This window comes from Sarcophilus harrisii, chromosome 1 (assembly GCF_902635505.1).
Source record: "Sarcophilus harrisii chromosome 1, mSarHar1.11, whole genome shotgun sequence".
In the NCBI taxonomy this organism is placed as follows: domain Eukaryota; kingdom Metazoa; phylum Chordata; class Mammalia; order Dasyuromorphia; family Dasyuridae; genus Sarcophilus; species Sarcophilus harrisii.
Window position 1 is genome coordinate 682870506 of NC_045426.1, and position 17513 is coordinate 682888018.

Here is a 17513-nt window from a genome sequence, read left to right on the forward strand (position 1 = left end):
AAAACTACTTCCAATCTCTATCATCTATTTGGAGGCTTTGGCTCATCTTTCTTAATGAATTTAGAAGGTGAGATGGCAGATTAGTTGTGTCATGAGAACAGAACCAATCAGAAGACCTTGAGTACAACATAGCCCTTCCCTACCCCCACAAGAGGAAAATAATAAAATTAAAATTCCCAACCCTGAATTGAGGATGAAAAGAGTGCTGAACTGGACAGTGTTAAATAGCTACTTTTGAAATTTTTTTAGATTTTTTTTTTCATAGGTTAGCTGCTTCTACATCTTTTCACATTGTGAGACAGAAAAGGTCATGAACCCAAATTTACTTAATAAATATGAGGTTTTTTCCAAAGATGAATGTATATACCCCATAATTTTTCATAAATTGATTCATATGTATTACATGTAAGTTTTTAAATGGTTTTGAATAAATTTGTGCATACATGCATGAATGAATGAATGAATGAATGCACTAAAGCTGTTCAATTTCTTGTAGGAATCTTTGGTGAATCACTTTGTAAAAAGCAAGATTCATCTTCTTATTAATAGATTTTTCACATTCAGATTTTAAAACGTCAGTTGTGTGGAGTGTAAGTTGCACCTTTATTATCTCAGGATTCTAATTGCCATGTGGGATCAAAGGAAGAAAGTGACTATTAGTGTTCAATCACTGAATATGCTTGGGAAAGAAGCTGAAGCATCAGGGTGTGTGTGTGACCCAAGATTTTCAAAATGATACTTTGCATATCCTTTTTTCTGTCATCAGGAAAGTCTTGTGAAAGAATTGAAAGGGTAATGAGATCAAGAGAGAGACAAAGACAGAGAGGAAGAGAGAGAAGGAACAGGAAGGGAGAAAGGGAAGAAGGAAGAAAGGAAATGAGGAAGGGAAGGAATGAATGAACGAATGAAAGAAGAAATAAAGGAAGGAAGGAAGGAAGGAAGGAAGGAAGGAAGGAAGGAAGGAAGGAAGGAAGGAAGGAAGGAAGGAAGGAAGGAAGGAAGGAAGGAAGGGAGGGAGGGAGGGAGGGAGGGAGGGAAGGAGGGAAGAAGAGGGAAGAAGGAAAGAAAAGAGGAAGGGCAGAAGAATTAAATAGGCCAAGTTAGAAGAAACTTGGTCTATCTCACAGAACCAAGTGAATCCATTTCAAACCTTTTAAATTATTCTTTTTTTCTGTAACTTGGGCAAGGAATAGAAAAAACAATGAAAGAATCTGCTTCATTCATGTTTCACTAATCCATGAAATTATACCTGTCACAGTAATTTAGTTTTATTAACACCATTTTTTTTTTGCTTTGTGTTGAACTGTTGAATTTCACAAAAGCTTTAGGTCTCAAGTTAATTAACACTGTGACCTTTTTCTTTGTGAGATTAAGTTTAATATTTTGGGATTAATTAAAGTATGCAAATGGAAACTCCTGAAAGATCGGTTCTAGATTTTCAAATATTGTAGCACTTAAGGTAAATATTTGCCTTTGATCTTTATTTTAATTTGCTCTGGGGGTAAGAAGAGAACTGAACTTATATTTCTTTGAAGAAATTTGTGCTGCAATTTTACTCTTTTGCCATCAAAAGTAATAACAAAAATTACTCCAAAGACAATTGCCATTTGTTTACTACTTAAGAATAGAAAGAGCTTTATGGAGAGGATCTTTTGAACCTTATGACCACCCTTTGAAGTAGGTATTGTAAATATATTATTATTGTTAATTATTATTATTATTATTCCTATTTTATACTTGAGCAAACTGAGACTAGAGAATTAGTGACTTTCCCAGAATCATAGGACTAGGAGGTAGCAGTGGCAGGCCTTTGCTAAATCCAAGCCCAGTGTTCTGTGCCTTATGCCAGGAGACTCTTTCCAAGCTTTGCAACTTAAATCTTACCTTAAAATTCAGAACCAAAGTTGACAGAATGGGCCAAGTTACAAAAACAAAAACACAAATCCATTGTTTCCTATCTTCAAATCATTTAGCGCCACTCCCTATATCAGGTCAGTCTTCTTGTTTTCCATGGGTATCATCCCCAAGCATGCTTTCTGCATCTGCTTTATTTTTCTAATCTTTCCTCTCCTCCTTCCTGCAGTTTGACCCCTTTATCACATCCTTATTCATCTTCATTACTCACCATTTCCTCACAATGAGGGCTCATTAAAACATTTTAAATTAAGACCTTTCCGCTGTCCTCACAGAGTACACCAGCTCCTTTCTTTACACCACTTTTTAAATTCTTATCGTGGTGTTTCAGGCAGTTTGTACATTATATTCTATTAAAACTCTATTCCATCCAGCCTTGTCATAATTTGGAGATTACGGCTCTCAGCAGCAGGGTTTGTTAGGAATATATTCATAAATTCACCTTGTTAGCAGCCCAGCACATTCCAGGAGCCAGTTTTTCAAATCTCATTTGATAACACAGTTCAACACAAAGTATAAAAAGGACCGATTATTTATTTATATTGTGAAATGTATTTTACAGGGTTATTGGATAGGCATAAATTGTCTGTCCAAGGTAGAGATGCCTAGCATTTTGGACAGCTGAAGAGGGGTCAAATTAGAAATGCAAAGGAAGAGAGTAAAGGAGAAGGTATTAGGACATTCTTCATAGAGGAGAATAAAAGGCAGAAAACTGCTGGCAGAAAGGCAGGAACTCTCCCACAGGCGGAAAATTAGCACCTAATTTACTGGTACATCCACCTCAACACAACATGCTGTCCGAGGAAGAGCACTGGATTTGGAGTCAAAGAATATAGCTTTGACTCGTGGGCTGCCACTTCCTGGGTGATCTACTCTCTGAACATTGGTTTTTTTCATAAGTAAAATGAAAGTGCTGGAGCAGAGAATCATTCTGGTTCCTTCGTGTTCTATGATCTCTTCTAAAAAGAGAACAAATTGTATTCATATAGAATCAGTGGTGGTAAGATGTTTTATGGTGGATGTTATTGAATCGTTTCTCTCAAGTTCAGCTTTCCATGATCCCATCTGGGTCATGGCAAAGAATGATGTGTCTGTCATTTACTTGTCAAATTCATTTTACAGCTATAGAAATGGAGAAAACAGAATTAAGTGACTTGCTCATAGTCACACAGATAGCATCTGAAGCCACATTTGAACTCAGGTCTTCCTTATTCCACACCCAGATCTCTATTCATTGAGCCAGCTACAGATACTATGCTTTTATTAATTTTTCTTAAACTGATAATAGCTTTTTCAGCTGTCAGGACACATTTCTGCCTCCTGGGGCTCATGGCCTATTAATAACCCCCAGGTCCTTTCCTTGAGAACTGCTGTCCAACCATGTCTTTTCATCCTTTAACAGTAAAATTATTTTTTTAGTCCACGGATAGATTTTTTTAGGCCTATCCCTATTAAAATTCTCTTACTGGATTAAGTTTGGAATTATCTTTCCTAACCAATGGTCCTACATTTATTTGTTAAGAGAACTTGCTGGATCTAGAAATGTAATCTGTGACCTTCCTCAGGTGGGAAGATAACAATCCCATGTGTAAATCAAACCTGTGACCTTAACCTAATTGTCACCCACTCTAAGTCACATTAAGAGCTTACCGAAGGTAGAATACAGTTTACACTCCATTGTCAGCAGTAACTGACTCTTCATCAGCTTCTGCACCTTCACTCAACCGTACAAATCCTTTTCCAAAATCATCAAGCCACAAAAATAGTGTTATTTCCCAAGCCCACCTCTCCTGCTTATCTTGCTAAGCTCAGAGAATTTGCCTGCAGCATCAGTAGCTGAATCAGCACACTGCTTCAAATGTGTCTATGCACACAGCTGTTTGGAGCTGTTCTTCAGCACCAACACCCTGGTTGCATGTGTAGACACAACCTCAAAGATCTCCACTTATCCACGTGAAGATGTCCTTGAAAAAGTAACTAACAGGAATAGATTGCAAGAAATTCATTTATTTTTGGTCCAATCAGTTGTCAAATCTTGTTGTTTTAAATTTTATATATGTAGATGTCTCCTTCTTTCGCCTTGCCCAGATGCAACCCTTCATCCTTGCCTTATGGTTGATCCTCATACCTCATACCTGCCTCTAATCCTTCCTCCACTCAGCTGTCAAAATTATCTTTCCAATATTCAGATTTGACCATATTACCCATCCCCCTCATTCCATAAACTCTATTGCCTCCCTATTACCTCCAGGATCAATTAGAAAATACACCATTTGGTATACAAGCCTTTACAATCTGGCTCCTTCCCAACTTTCCAGTCATCCCACACTGTACATTCTACACACTCCAAGGACATTGACCTTCATGTTCCTTGCATATGAAAAACCATTTCCAACCTCTGCACCTTTGCAGAGGCTATTCTCTGAGTCTGGAATACTCTCCATCTATACCTCTGACTTGTTCTGGCTTCTCTAAAGACCCAGCTCAAATCCTCCTTTTTTGGTCCTCTTCTCTCCCTCCACTCTGAGGTTACCTTCTATCAGCTCTGTCTATATCTTGTATGTACATACTGTAATTATTAATGTGGCAGCTGAAAGATGAAGTGACTGAGGAAACAAAGGTTCAGGCTTCTGAGCATATCGATTTATTAAGCAACACATGACAACTGCATAACAAATCAGGATCAAGCACCTTTCTCAGCTTTGTTGCTGAGTCCCAATACAGGGGAGACAGACTTTTATACGTTAAAAACAATTAATCAATAAGAATAATTATTTAAAAGAAAATAATTTATTGACCAGGATACAAAATTTAAAAATCAGATTTCTAATTGGAAGAAATATTAGGAACTCTCTGAGTTGGGAGAGGAAGAATGAATAGGCACTATATTCCCACAAATCAGAAAAAGAGGGTTCCATTTCACCCCCCCCCAGTATCTATATTCAATCAAAGGAATAAGGAAATACTGATTAATCAGGATGGCTTTGGTTTATAGATAAAACATATGGATTGCTTGAGATGTATAATTATGAGAAAATTCCTTGCTACAATCTTTAGAACTGACCAGGTTTTGATGAGAATAGCCTACATCCATTATGTGCCAGGAACTATGTTAAACACTTTACAATCATTACCTAATTTGATCCTTGTAATAACTCTGGGAGGTAAGTCTTGTTTCATTCCCATTTTATTGCCTAGGGCACACAGGAAGAAAGTACATGAAACTGAATTTCCATTCTTGAGTCTTTCTGACTCCCAGTCTATTCACTAAGCCACCTAGCTGCCCCGTGCTTATTCAATTACTTAATAACCATTTTTCTGCCTAATTTTATTACTATTGGACCTGCTGTCTAATTCTCATTTTTCTCCCCATGATAGTTCATCTTCCACCTCCTTACATTGGCACAAGCCAGTCCCAATGGCTAGAATGCCCTTCCTCACCTCAGCCTGTCAGAATCTTGGTTTTTCATGAAAAAGGCTTAAGGTGACACTAAGATTACACCTTCTCCATGAACCCTTCTCTGACTCTCCCCAGCTGTTCTCTTCTTTAATTTTCCTTGGCTTATAATTATTTGTGTCCCTGCTATTATCTTTTCCATCTTCATCCTCACATCTGTTCTCAACAGAATGGAAGCTCTTTGAAACCAAAAATGATTTATTTTTTCCTTTGTGTCAATAGCACCCCATATTGTATCTTCCATGTAGTAGATATTTAATAAATACTGATAAAAATAAATTGCTGGCAGAGCTACTAATATTCATATATGAAGGAAGGGAAGAAGGAAAGAAAGGAAGGAAGGAAGGAAGGAAGGAAGGAAGGAAGGAAGGAAGGAAGGAAGGAAGGAAGGAAGGAAGGAAGAGAGGGAGGGAGGGAGAGAAAAAGAGAGGGAGGGAAAGGAGGGAAGGAGAGAGGGAGGGAGGAAAAGGAAGGGAGGAGGGAGGAAGGAAGGGAGAGAGGGAGGAAGGAAGGGAGGAAGGGAGGAATAAAGGAATGGTGGAAGAAAAAGAAGGTACTAAGTACTAGGCCCTGTAGGAAAGACTAAATAAGAAAAATTTGTCCTAAAGCTACCAAAATATGAGTCAAAGTTTCATTAGTATCAGAATAAAAGCTCTTTGATGGCAGGGTTGTTTTCCATTTCGTCTTTGTATCCCCAGCCTAACACTACACACATTATGTCAGAATCATGGAATTTCACAGGGTAAATGCCCTCAATGGCTATAGAATACAAATCATAGCTCACCGGAGTCCCCCATTATATCACACTAGGCTTATCCTATGTTTAAACACTTCCAAGAGAGGGAAATCCCACTGCCACTCAAGGCAATCCATTCTACTTTGGGCAACCCCAATTATTAGAAAGCTATATCTGATGCTAAGCTAAAATTGACTTTTTTTGCCATTTCTACACATTGATCCCAATGGTTCTGTCCTCTGTAACTAACAGAACAAGTATGGTCCCTCCTTCAAATGACAGCCCTTCAAATACTTGGCAATAATTAGTGGGTACCCCTCTGAATCTTCTATTTCCTAGGTTAAACGTCCCTTCAACTAACCTCTTTCTTCAAGGACTCAAGGTCTTTCACATCCTATTGTCCCTCCTCTGGCTCATCAAAACGGTTTGTTTATCATCAACGGTATTTAAGCAAGGGACATGGGAGGAGGGAAGAGGTAAAGACAAGGACTGTGAGAGTGCCATAATGAGGAGAAAAAGGGATAAACTTCTGGCATTCTAACAAAGCATGGCAGCCAACTGAGGACTGACTAGTTTCCTCAGGAATCTAATGGGTCTTGGCTTTTTTTTCCAATCATTGCAACATGGCAATAAGCCAAAATGATGTCTATGGGACATATTGCACAAAGTGCTAGCAAAAATTACCCAACAGCTATTGCAATCTAAAAGCCCATCTCCCTCAGTCCTCCTAAATCATTTCTATTTCCCCCATTTTAATCCATGACCCCTTACTGTTATCTCTATGGCCACAATGTTATCCAACCATTCACCCCCAGCAACTCTGAGCTAGGTAATTTCTGTCCCATGCCACATCTGTAATTAGGTCATTTATGAATAAAAAGCCCAAAGAAGAAAGCTTGGTGCAATAACATATCCGCGTAATGTAGCCATTCAGGAGCTATATGGCCGCCACTATGCTGATGAGCTAAAAGGATAGCAATTCTATTAGCCATAAAGGAGACCCATCAGAAAAATGAATGCATTACTTCTCTATCAGCTACCACAGGCTGCCAAGCCCAGGAGTGTCTGGTCCTTTCTTACCTGTTCTCGATATCTGGAATATGGCCCACACACACCAGGGTTGCTGTTGTTTGTGTCTCTCCATTGTCGATTTCCTCCTGGATCTCCCACTCATCTTCATTGCTGACTCTCACAGCCATGATCTTGAGTCTGGGAGCAGCTTTTATGCTGTTAGAGAACAAAATAAACCACATGAGTTAATACCAAATATATGGCCAAAAAAAAAACCAGGAAGGACGCATCACGGAAGGAAATGATGCTTTCATGCCCACTTTTCCCTTAAAGACACATGGGAAAAGATGACAGACAAGAATTGGACCTATAATAATAACAGAATTCATTTATATTACATGCAACTGAAATATGGATCTCCTGACATGAGACGCAGGTTAATTCTGTCCTCAAACAATACACTGGGAACTTGAACACTCTCCACTTTTGTGGCACCAGGCTGATGTAAATGAAACAGATGTGCCTAGTAAAAATTTATTTAATTTGCAGTGTCTTATGGTCCAGATGGAGATGAGGATGCATCTATCATCAAGTACCATAAATAGGTGCGCACAGGGTTACTTCACTTAAGTAATGTGATTTTGAATACTCAACATGTTAAGGAGATAGATGTGTCACCAAGCTCAAATACTGTCTAGATTTTATATGCATTTGATTATTTACATGTTTTCTTCCCCCACCAGAATGGAAGCTCTTTAAAGATAAAGACTGTGTTTTTGCTTTTCTTTGTAACCCTAAGGTCTAACACAGTGCCGGGCACATAGTGAGCACCTAATAACATGTTTATTGATTAATTAACCAGCAAGAGAAAGTTGAGACCTCTTGTCACTGCCACATCACCATAGATGTTTCTCCAACAGGAAAATAAGTCCAACTTGGTCATAATAAGTCCAAATGGGCCTCTAGAGATTTCTGTCATGTGCAGAGCTTTTTTCTTGGGGGAGGGGGGGAAACTAGAGTTGAGTCCTTCTGCTATTGAGAAGGGGGACAAGGGTAGTTCAATGTCCTCACTGGCAGATTGCCCCCCCACCTGCCTCTTTTTCATCATTTCCAGAACTGCTCCAAGGCTACTGCAGAAACAGGAATGGGTTCGCACCGTCATGGCAAGGTCTGCACTGAAGCTGTCCAAATGCAATCTTGGGATTTCCATCTGGTGTAAAAATTAGAATGAAAGCTTACCTACTATGGTGGAAGACCCCACCCATCACCGCCACCACTGCTGCTGCTGTCTTGAGTTAATTACTTTTAAGGAAAGTCAGGAGGGACTGCTTAGACTTCTGGAGGAATGAAACCATTGAGATTTAGTCAGTCTACTTAGCAAGGAATTGTGGTTGGCTTTGTCTCTGCTCTCCGGTGGCCAGTGAGCTAGTCAAAGAGTTTCATAACTTAACAATTGATGGATGCTTCTCTTGCTTCACTTTTTACAAAATGCCAAGGGAAATACTACCTCTAGGAAAACAGTCTATGTAGAGTTTGTAGGCAACTGATTTCTTTTCTTACTTCCCCCCCCCCCCCATCTCATGCATTAAAAATAAAAATCCTTCCTTGCTTGAAAATGGGATAGCTTTTTCTTTTTGGAATTTATCATTTTTAGGCCCCCAATTAGATTATAACCAAAGACTCTACCTCCATACATTTCTCCTAGCATAGCACAGTGTCTGCATGCAGTAGGTGTTTGCTAAATGTCCGTTGAATTTGATGGGTATAGAGAAAAGCAATCCATAAAGTCATGTTGGATCTTCCTTGCCTTCTTTATGGAGGTGAGGGATAATTGGTATATAACAGAGAACTGGGAATGAAGTGAATCGAGTGCTGAATTTGGAAAGATTGAATTCAAGTCCCACCTCAGAAGCTTTCCTCTGGGATTCTGGACAACTCTCTTAACTCTCCACTTTCTGTAAAAGTGGGAGGAATATTGGCACATACATACCATATGGAGATGTCATAAGGATCAAATGAAAAAATATCTGTAAAGTATTCTGTAAAACTTAATGCATTATCGAAATACTATTACTACAGATGGTGTAAGATTCTAGTCATATGTTGGTTCATTTCCTTGAACTAGTTGATTTAGTTTTTCTTATTTTTTTCCTTCTGTCTTATGTTACAAGAAATGGCTTGCTGGGTCAGAGAGAGGGGAGGGATAGGTTCAGAAATAAAGGTGATATAAAAATAAAAAATATTAATAAAGAGAGTTAAATGTTAGAAATGCATGCATGGGCTCCGTTGACACCTTATTCCCTTTACTGCTCATATCTCAATTCTTTATCGGGCAGAAAGGTAAATGTTGTCTGAGCCAGGGTCATCGCTATGGAAAGGCACAGGCAATGGAGCCTCTGGGCCTGGAGTCAGAAAGGCCTGGGTTTAAATCTGTTCACATATGCTTATTAGCTGTGTCTACATTGATTTCCTTTGCTATAAAAAGGCTATTATTATTATTTTAGCCCATTGGAATGAATTCAAACACATTTTCTCAATTATCTCATTAACAAAACTAACAGGTTCTAAAATCTCTTCAGGTTTTAAAGTTTCATGATTAATCTTGACAAAAAACATGATTGGATTAATCTGCCAATTGTTCATAGGTAGTATAAGTAAGCATTAGTGGGAGGGGAGGGTGGAAAGAGACAAAGACAGACAGATAGACAGTGAGAGACAGAGATGGATGGAGGAAGGGAGGTAGAAAAGAAGGAAAGAAGGGAGAAAGAGAGAGAGAGAAACAGACAGATGGAGAGGTCAGGGGAAAAGAAAAGGAAAAAGAAGAAAAGAGAAAAAGATAGAGATGGAGAAATGGGGAAGAACAGAGAGAAGGAAAGACAGAAAAGAAAAAATGTAAAAACAAGTGGAGAGACAGACTGAAGGATAGACAGACAAATGGATAGAAGGTCAGATGGATCGGATGACCAGAATCGGATGACCAGACAGACATATGGATGGATGGATGGAGAGAAGAACAGAAACAAAGATAATCCCTGCTCTCAAGGAAATTATTGACTAATGAGGTGTCAACCTATATAAAAAAAAGTGATGCTTAGGAAGGAATATTTTGTTTGGGAAACCATCAAGATAGTACAGGGATAAAAATGAATATACCTTTTTCATAGCAGTGACAGTATGTTACAGAACTGGAACCTGGGAATGGGGGAATGGGGGAAAATAAGAAAGCAAGGCTAGAGATATCATGAGTATTGAGGCAGAATGGAGCTGAACGAATCTAGTTCTCCAAGATATAGCTTTTTGATAGAGATGGAAAAACAGCTGTCAAGAAAACTTAGGTTAAAATCTAGGCTTTACAGCTTTTTCTGTGGTGGCAAAGAACTGGAAATTAATGTTCATCAATAGAGAAGTGGCTGAACAGGTTGTGGTATATGATTGTGATGCAATACTATTGTGTTATGACAAATGATAAGCAGGATTATTTCAGAAAAATCTGGAAAACTTTATGAACTTATACCCCAAACATGAGCAGAACCAGAACCATTGTACAGAATAGCAGCAATATTGCATGATAATCGACTGTGAAAGACTTAGTTATTCCAAACAAGACAATGATCTAAGACAATCCCCTTTTAATTTTTAAAATTTTAGGTTTCAAACTGTTTCTTTTCCTTCCTCCACACCCCATATTTGAGAAGGTCACCACTTAACACAAATTTATAAATGTAAAAAACATATTATGTATGCTTCTATTTATCAGTTCTTTCTCTGGAGGTGGATGGAATTTTCCTTCATAGATCCTTTATAGTTGATTTGGGTATTTATAGGACTCAGAATAACTTGGTTGTTAACACTTATTCTTTAAACAATATTACTATTACTGTTCTCTTGATTGTGCTCACCTCACTTTTTATTATGTCATACAAACTTTTCCATGTTATTCTAAATCAACCTGTTCGTCATTTCTAACAGCATAGTAGTTTCCATCATAGTATTCCATCACAATCATGTTCCACAGCTTACTTAGTCATTCTCCTATTGATGGACATTTCCACTTCTTTATAACCACAAAAAAAGCTGCTATAAATATTTTAGGACATAGAGGTTCTTGGTTTTCCCCTGATTACTTTGGGTATTACTTTTAGTGGTATTAGTGGGTCAAATTGTACACTCAGTTTCATTCATAAAACTTTGGTCATAATTCAGATTACTTTCCAAAATCACTGGATCAAGGATCTATACATGCAGAAATGTTTGTAGCAACCCTTTTTGTTGTGGCAAGGAACTGGAAGCTGAGTGGATGTCCATCAACTGAGGAGTGGCTGAATAAGTTATAGGATATGAATGTTATGGAATATTGTTGTTCTATAAGAAATGATCAGCAGGATGATTTCAGAAAGGCCTGGAGAGACTTACATGAAATGATGCTGAGTGAAGTGAGTAGAACCAAGAGAACATTCTACGCTGTAAGAACAAGGTTATGAGATGATCAGTGCTGATGGACATGGCTCTTTTCAATTGTAGAGTGATTCAGGGCAGTTCCAATGGTCTTGTGATGAAAAGAGACATCTACACCCAAAGAGAGGACTATGGGAACTGAATGTGGATCACAACATTGTATTTTCACTCTTTTTGTTGTTGTTTGATTGCATTTTGTTTTCTTTCTCATTTTTTTCCTTTTTTTGAGCTGATTTTTCTTGTTCAGCATGATAATTATGGAAATATGTGTGGAAGAATTGCACATGTTTAACATATATTGGATTGCTTGTTGTCTAGGGAAGGAGCTGAGGGAAGGAGGGAAAAAGATTTTGGAGCACAGGGTTTTGCAAGGGTGAATGTTGAAGATCATCTATCCATGTGTTTTGAAAATAAAAAGCTTTAATAAAATAACCATTGGATGAGTTCACAGTACTACCAACAATGTATTATTATCCCACTTTTTCCATATTCCCCCCCAATATTTGTCATTTCCCCGTTCTATCATTTTAGCCAATCTGACAGGTGTGAGAAAATAACTCAAATTTTTTCTTATTTGCAATTCTCTAATTAGTAATATTTAGAGCATTTTTCATATAACCATATGTTTTAATTTGTTCATCAAAAAATTGATTGTCCATATCATTTGACCATTTATCAATTGGGAAATGAATCATATCCTTATGAATTTGACAAAGTTTTCTGTTTTTGAGTTAGGAGACCTTATCTGAGAAACTGCTTATAAATATTTTCCCTAATTGTCTTCTTTCTTTCTAATCTTGGCTCCATTCATTGGTGACATTCTATAATTTTCTTTCTCTCTTTCTGCTCTTCCTAGTTTAGGATCTAAATCAAACAAAGGACTCATGATAAAAATGCTATCAAGAGAGAACTGATTAACTCTAAGTGAAGACTGAAGTATATATTTAGTTTATTTTCTTGCTTTTTTGTTTGTGCTTTCTTTTGCAACATGGCTATTATGAAGCTATGTTTCACATGACTTCACATGTATGATCATTATCATATTCCTCACCCTCTCAAGGGAGAGAGAGAATTTGGAATTTAATTTATTTAAATAAATGTTAAAATTTTTATACATAATTAGGAAATATTTAATGAAATATATACATATTTGTATGTGTGTGGATGCATATATACAAACACATATATGTACATACATGGATATGTATGCATATGTACATATTATATTGTGCATGTATACATATATAATAGATAGGGAGATAGACAGACAGACAGATAGACAGATAATCTAGTCTTTGCCACTTATCACCTTCCAGGTCACAATTGCTCTGAGACTCAGTTTCCTCATCTGTAACATAAGGAGATTGAACTAAATGACTTCTAAAATTGTTCTTTCCAGCCCTGGCTCTATGATGTATCACGATGTTCATGTGAATCTAGCTCCTGTATTCGTCCTAGCATTTGAGGGGCACAGATGAAGTCCCTGAGGGGACTCTTCTATTGGTTCAACATTTACTTCCCTCTCTCTGGAGAAGTGATCTTTCACTGTTCTTCTTCCAAGCATCGCAAAGCTCAGCTCCTTGCTTTTTCCTTGAAGTCTGCTTGCCTCCTAACTTCTTCCCTCAATCACTTTACAAGAGGGACTCGTTATGTGTTTTATTTCTCTCATCTTCCCTCCCACCTTTCACAGAATCACAGAATATCAGCGCCAGAGGGAACCTCCAAGGCCAGGAAGACCAACTTGTACCTGAATAAAGATCCCTTCTAATGAATTCAAGAAAAATGATCATGCAGCCTTTGCTTGGAGACCTCTAGAGGGCAGGTGACTCACTACCATCCAAAACAGTTCATTCCACTATAAGAGGTAGTTACTTGTGAGGAAGTTTTATTTTTGTCTAGCCAAAAACTGCCTCTTTGCAGTTTCTACCCATATCTCTTTCTGAGTTATGTAAGTCAACACCTTCAACACAACAGTCCTTCCTTCAAGTACATGAAGGTACTTATCAAGGGTTCGCTAAGTGGCCCTTCTCCAAGTTAATTATTCCCAGTTCCCAGTTCCTTCCACTGATTTTCCTATAGTCTCATCTGAAGATCATTCACTACCCTGATATCTCCTCTTTTTCCCTCCAAAATATCTTTAAAAAACTCGCTTTCTCGGAAAATCATAGACCTAGATCTAGAGTCAGAGAAGAAATTTGCCTTTGACACTTACTACTTGTACGACTTTGTACATGTCACTTACCTCCATAGACCTCAGTTTCTTCACCTGTAAAAAATGAAGGAATTGAACTAGGCAGTCCCCAAGGCCCCTTCTAGCTCTAGCTTTCTGATTTATAACCTGGATCAGTCCTCTTCACATATACCTCTGCAAATTAGAAATACAAGTGTGGCAAAGATAACATGGTATAGAAGGAAGGAAGCAAACAAGCATTTATTAAGTGCCTGCTCTGTATCAGACACTGTGGTAAGTGCTTTACAAATTGTTTTTGTTGAATTGTTGTTCAGTCCTGTCTGCCTCTCTGAAAACCCATCTGGAGTTTTCTTGGCAGAGACGCTGGAGTCGTTTGCCATTTCCCTTCCTGGCTGATTTTGCAGTGAAGGTTATGTGACTTGCTCAGGTTCACTGAGCTGGGTTTGAACTCTGGAAGATGAATCTTCTTGATTCCAGTCCCACATTCTATCTACCTCATGTAAATCCTCACAACAACCATGGGAGATAAGTGTCTTTATTATATCCATTCCACCAATGGGCAAATTGAGGCAGACAAAGGTTAAGCGACCAAAAGTTCTCTTTGACCTTTCAAAGGTTATTAACTTCTCATTGATTTTACAAAATTTTCTAAGGCCAAAAGGTGCATAAACAATACCAGTCTGCATCTGCTGTAATTTACAGCTGTAAATTTAAAGCTGTAATTTACAGTTAATAAATATCCCCAAATCCTGGATCAAAAGCTGGAAAGGACCCCGGAGACCAAATTATGAAGATCCCCTCATATTACTAAAAGTGTCCTCTGCCTTGCAGCTCCCCTCTCCCATTGATGAGTTCTTCCAGGAACCTCGAGACTGAGGAAAGACCCAAGGCAGCCATCCTTCCTTCTTCTGTCACCTTTTTTCTAATTCTCTGAACTTTGCCATGATCCTTCCCCATCCCTTTCTCCAGCCTTTATGTGCTATATTTTCCTATTAGAATATAAGCTCTCCGAGGGCAGGAACTGTCTTTACTTTTATTTGTATTTTTATCTATAGCATTTGGCACAGTGCCCGGCCTGTAATATAATAATCAATAAATGCAACGTGAAGGGGGGAATGTTCTTCATTGTGATATACCAGAATCAAAATTAGCAAAGATCAATACCATTTTTTTCCTAAAAAATTTATTTCTAGCAACCCCTGGACAGACTGACTTCAGTCAGTAACTTCTCAAAGCAAACATCTTAGATTTTAAAGCTAGTCAGGGACCTTGGAGATCATCTAGGTCAATCCCCCTGCCTAACTACCCTCCATTCAATTAAAAAACAGAGATCTAAAAGACTTGGCCAAGATTTGCCAGAAAGTAATCTGAACCCAGGATTTCTGACACCATCCAAATCAGGAGTCATGCCCATTAGATCACAACAGCTGCCTTGATGGGGATTTTTAAGAGGCAACAAAGTACACTGACAAGAATGCTGCACTTGGAGTTCTAGGAAACCTGAGTTCAAATCCCAAATCTACAATCTGCCAGCTGTGTAAGGTAAGACATTCCTCCTTTCTGAGGATCAGTTTCTGACTCTGTAAAATGGGAATAATAATCATGCCCATCTTCACAGGCTTGTGTAAAGATGAAATGAGAGAAGGAATGGAAATTGCTTTGAAAAACTTAAAATACTATATGTCACTTCTTGAGGAACAAGGGAAAACTTGAATTTCTGGTTTAATTGGTATAGAATGGAAACTTTCTCACCAATAGACATTTGTCCTTGGTGAAGTGACTTGCTGAGCATCACACACCCAGAAAGACCAGCTCCCTGCCCACTATGACACTTGCCTCACATTAGCTTGGACTTTTTAAATCTCAGTTTCAAAATCTGTAAAATAGGGAACATGCTACTCCTATCTTAAAAGGGACTAAAAGGAAAACGCTCTAGGAATGTGAGGTCTAATCTTCATTTCTGGGGCTCAGACAGAACATCCCTAGAACAGACAGAATCCAAACTAGAGACTGAAGCTTTACTGTGAAATACTTTACATGCCCCAAAATATTGCTGCTGCAAAGCTTAATAAAGGCAGCCAGACCCTGCATATGCTCTATAAAGCAACTGTCAGCATGACAGTCGCACATTAACTGTCTCCATATGTGTCAGGGATACAGGAAGATGGAAACGTGGCACGGCTATCGCTAGCTCCCCTTCCCTCTGAATATGATATCTTCCAACAGCTCTCTGCTTTATTCCCCTTCCCCCCGATCACATCAACCCAGCATCTCCCAGCCACTGCTCCTCAGTTCAGGGTTCTCAGCCTCATAAATTTTGTGTGCTGAGATTCCACACTCTGTCTCAGAAAGACAAGCACAAGATGATGGAGCCAGAAGTCATCTAAAAAGAAATGGTGTCTGAAGTAGGCTGAACCTGAGAACATAGAAGGTCCGCGCTGGAAAGGGTCATCAGATGAGAGACTCTCTGAGCTCAGAGGGGCCACAGATCAGAGACTGTCAGAGCTCAAAGGGTCATGGAACAGAGGCTGTTGGAGCTCGGAGCTGACATGGAGGACCATGGGAACAGAAAATGTCAGAGCTAGCATGAACCTTAGAGCACAAAAGGTCCAAGCTAGAAAGAGTCTTTACAAGAGAGACTGTCAGGAACTTAGAAAAGAGAATATGAGAGGTGGGAAGAGAGTTTGAAAAATGGAATACCAAAACTAGGAGAGGCCACATAATGCTGACTGTCACCTCTGGAAGGAGTCTTAGAATACAGATTTCAGAGCTGAGAAGTCCCTTAGAATAGAGAATGATCTAGAGAACCTTAGAACCCAGATGTCAAAATGGGGAATATCTCACAGCATAAGATATCAGAAAAAGGAGGAGGCTTGGAACTCAGAATATTAGCTCTCTGATAATCCTCAAAATACAGAATATCAGAGCTGGCTCGGCCCTCAGAGACCAGACAGACCAGATTTCTCAACTTGGGGTCCACAGGACCTTAGATGGATTCCTGGGTTGCATGAATATAGATAGAGGGAAAAAAGATATGTCTTCATTTCAGTATAATTGGTTTCCTTTGTAATCTTGTACACTTGGAACATTTAAAAACATCATTCTCAGCATCAATATATTTCATAGACTGCCAAAGGGATCTGTGATTTAAAAGAAAAAAAGGTTAAAATGTCTGATCTAGGCCAACCTTCTTATCATACAGATGGAAAGTTCCTTGCCAGTCCCATAATCTCAGGATTATGATTCCAATTTCTATATAAATATCCCCATGGGGAAATAATATGATTGAATCGATGACTGATGGAATGAATGAATGAAAAAGCATTTATTAAGTGCTTATTTTGTTCCAGGAACTGAATTAAATACTAGGAATAAAAATATAAAAAAGACAATCACTGCTCTCGGAAAATTATATTCTGACAGGGGAAATAACGTGTAAAGGAATAATGTACAGGGATAAGATGATCTTAGAGATCTCTTCTAGCTCTAAATCTATAAATAGACCTCTATACCCTGTATAATTATGGCTTTGTTTATTTGACAAAATGAAAGATGTGTGGGAATTTTTAAATGTATTGGGGAGCTAGTTAAGGGGATTAACAACCTAACAACCAGAGAGGAGTATTTTGGTTTAGAAAGTCACAGGGATGGGGAGCACAACTAGAAAGGCCAGATTGATACCAGCTTTCTAGAAGCAGTGACCATATTGAATTGATTTTTGAATCTAAAAGAGGTGGGGAAGGAGGACA

General features: G+C 38.4%; 1 protein-coding gene across 1 annotated transcript in view; it reads right to left on the reverse strand.

The window, feature by feature from the left end:
- TMEM132B (transmembrane protein 132B) overlaps window positions 1-17513 on the reverse strand; it is a 640218-nt gene that overhangs the window by 370788 nt on the left and 251917 nt on the right. The window contains exon 3 of the mRNA XM_031948416.1: window positions 7188-7334. Within this exon, the coding sequence (XP_031804276.1) occupies window positions 7188-7334 (147 nt within the window). The remainder of the gene's footprint in view (window positions 1-7187; window positions 7335-17513) is intronic.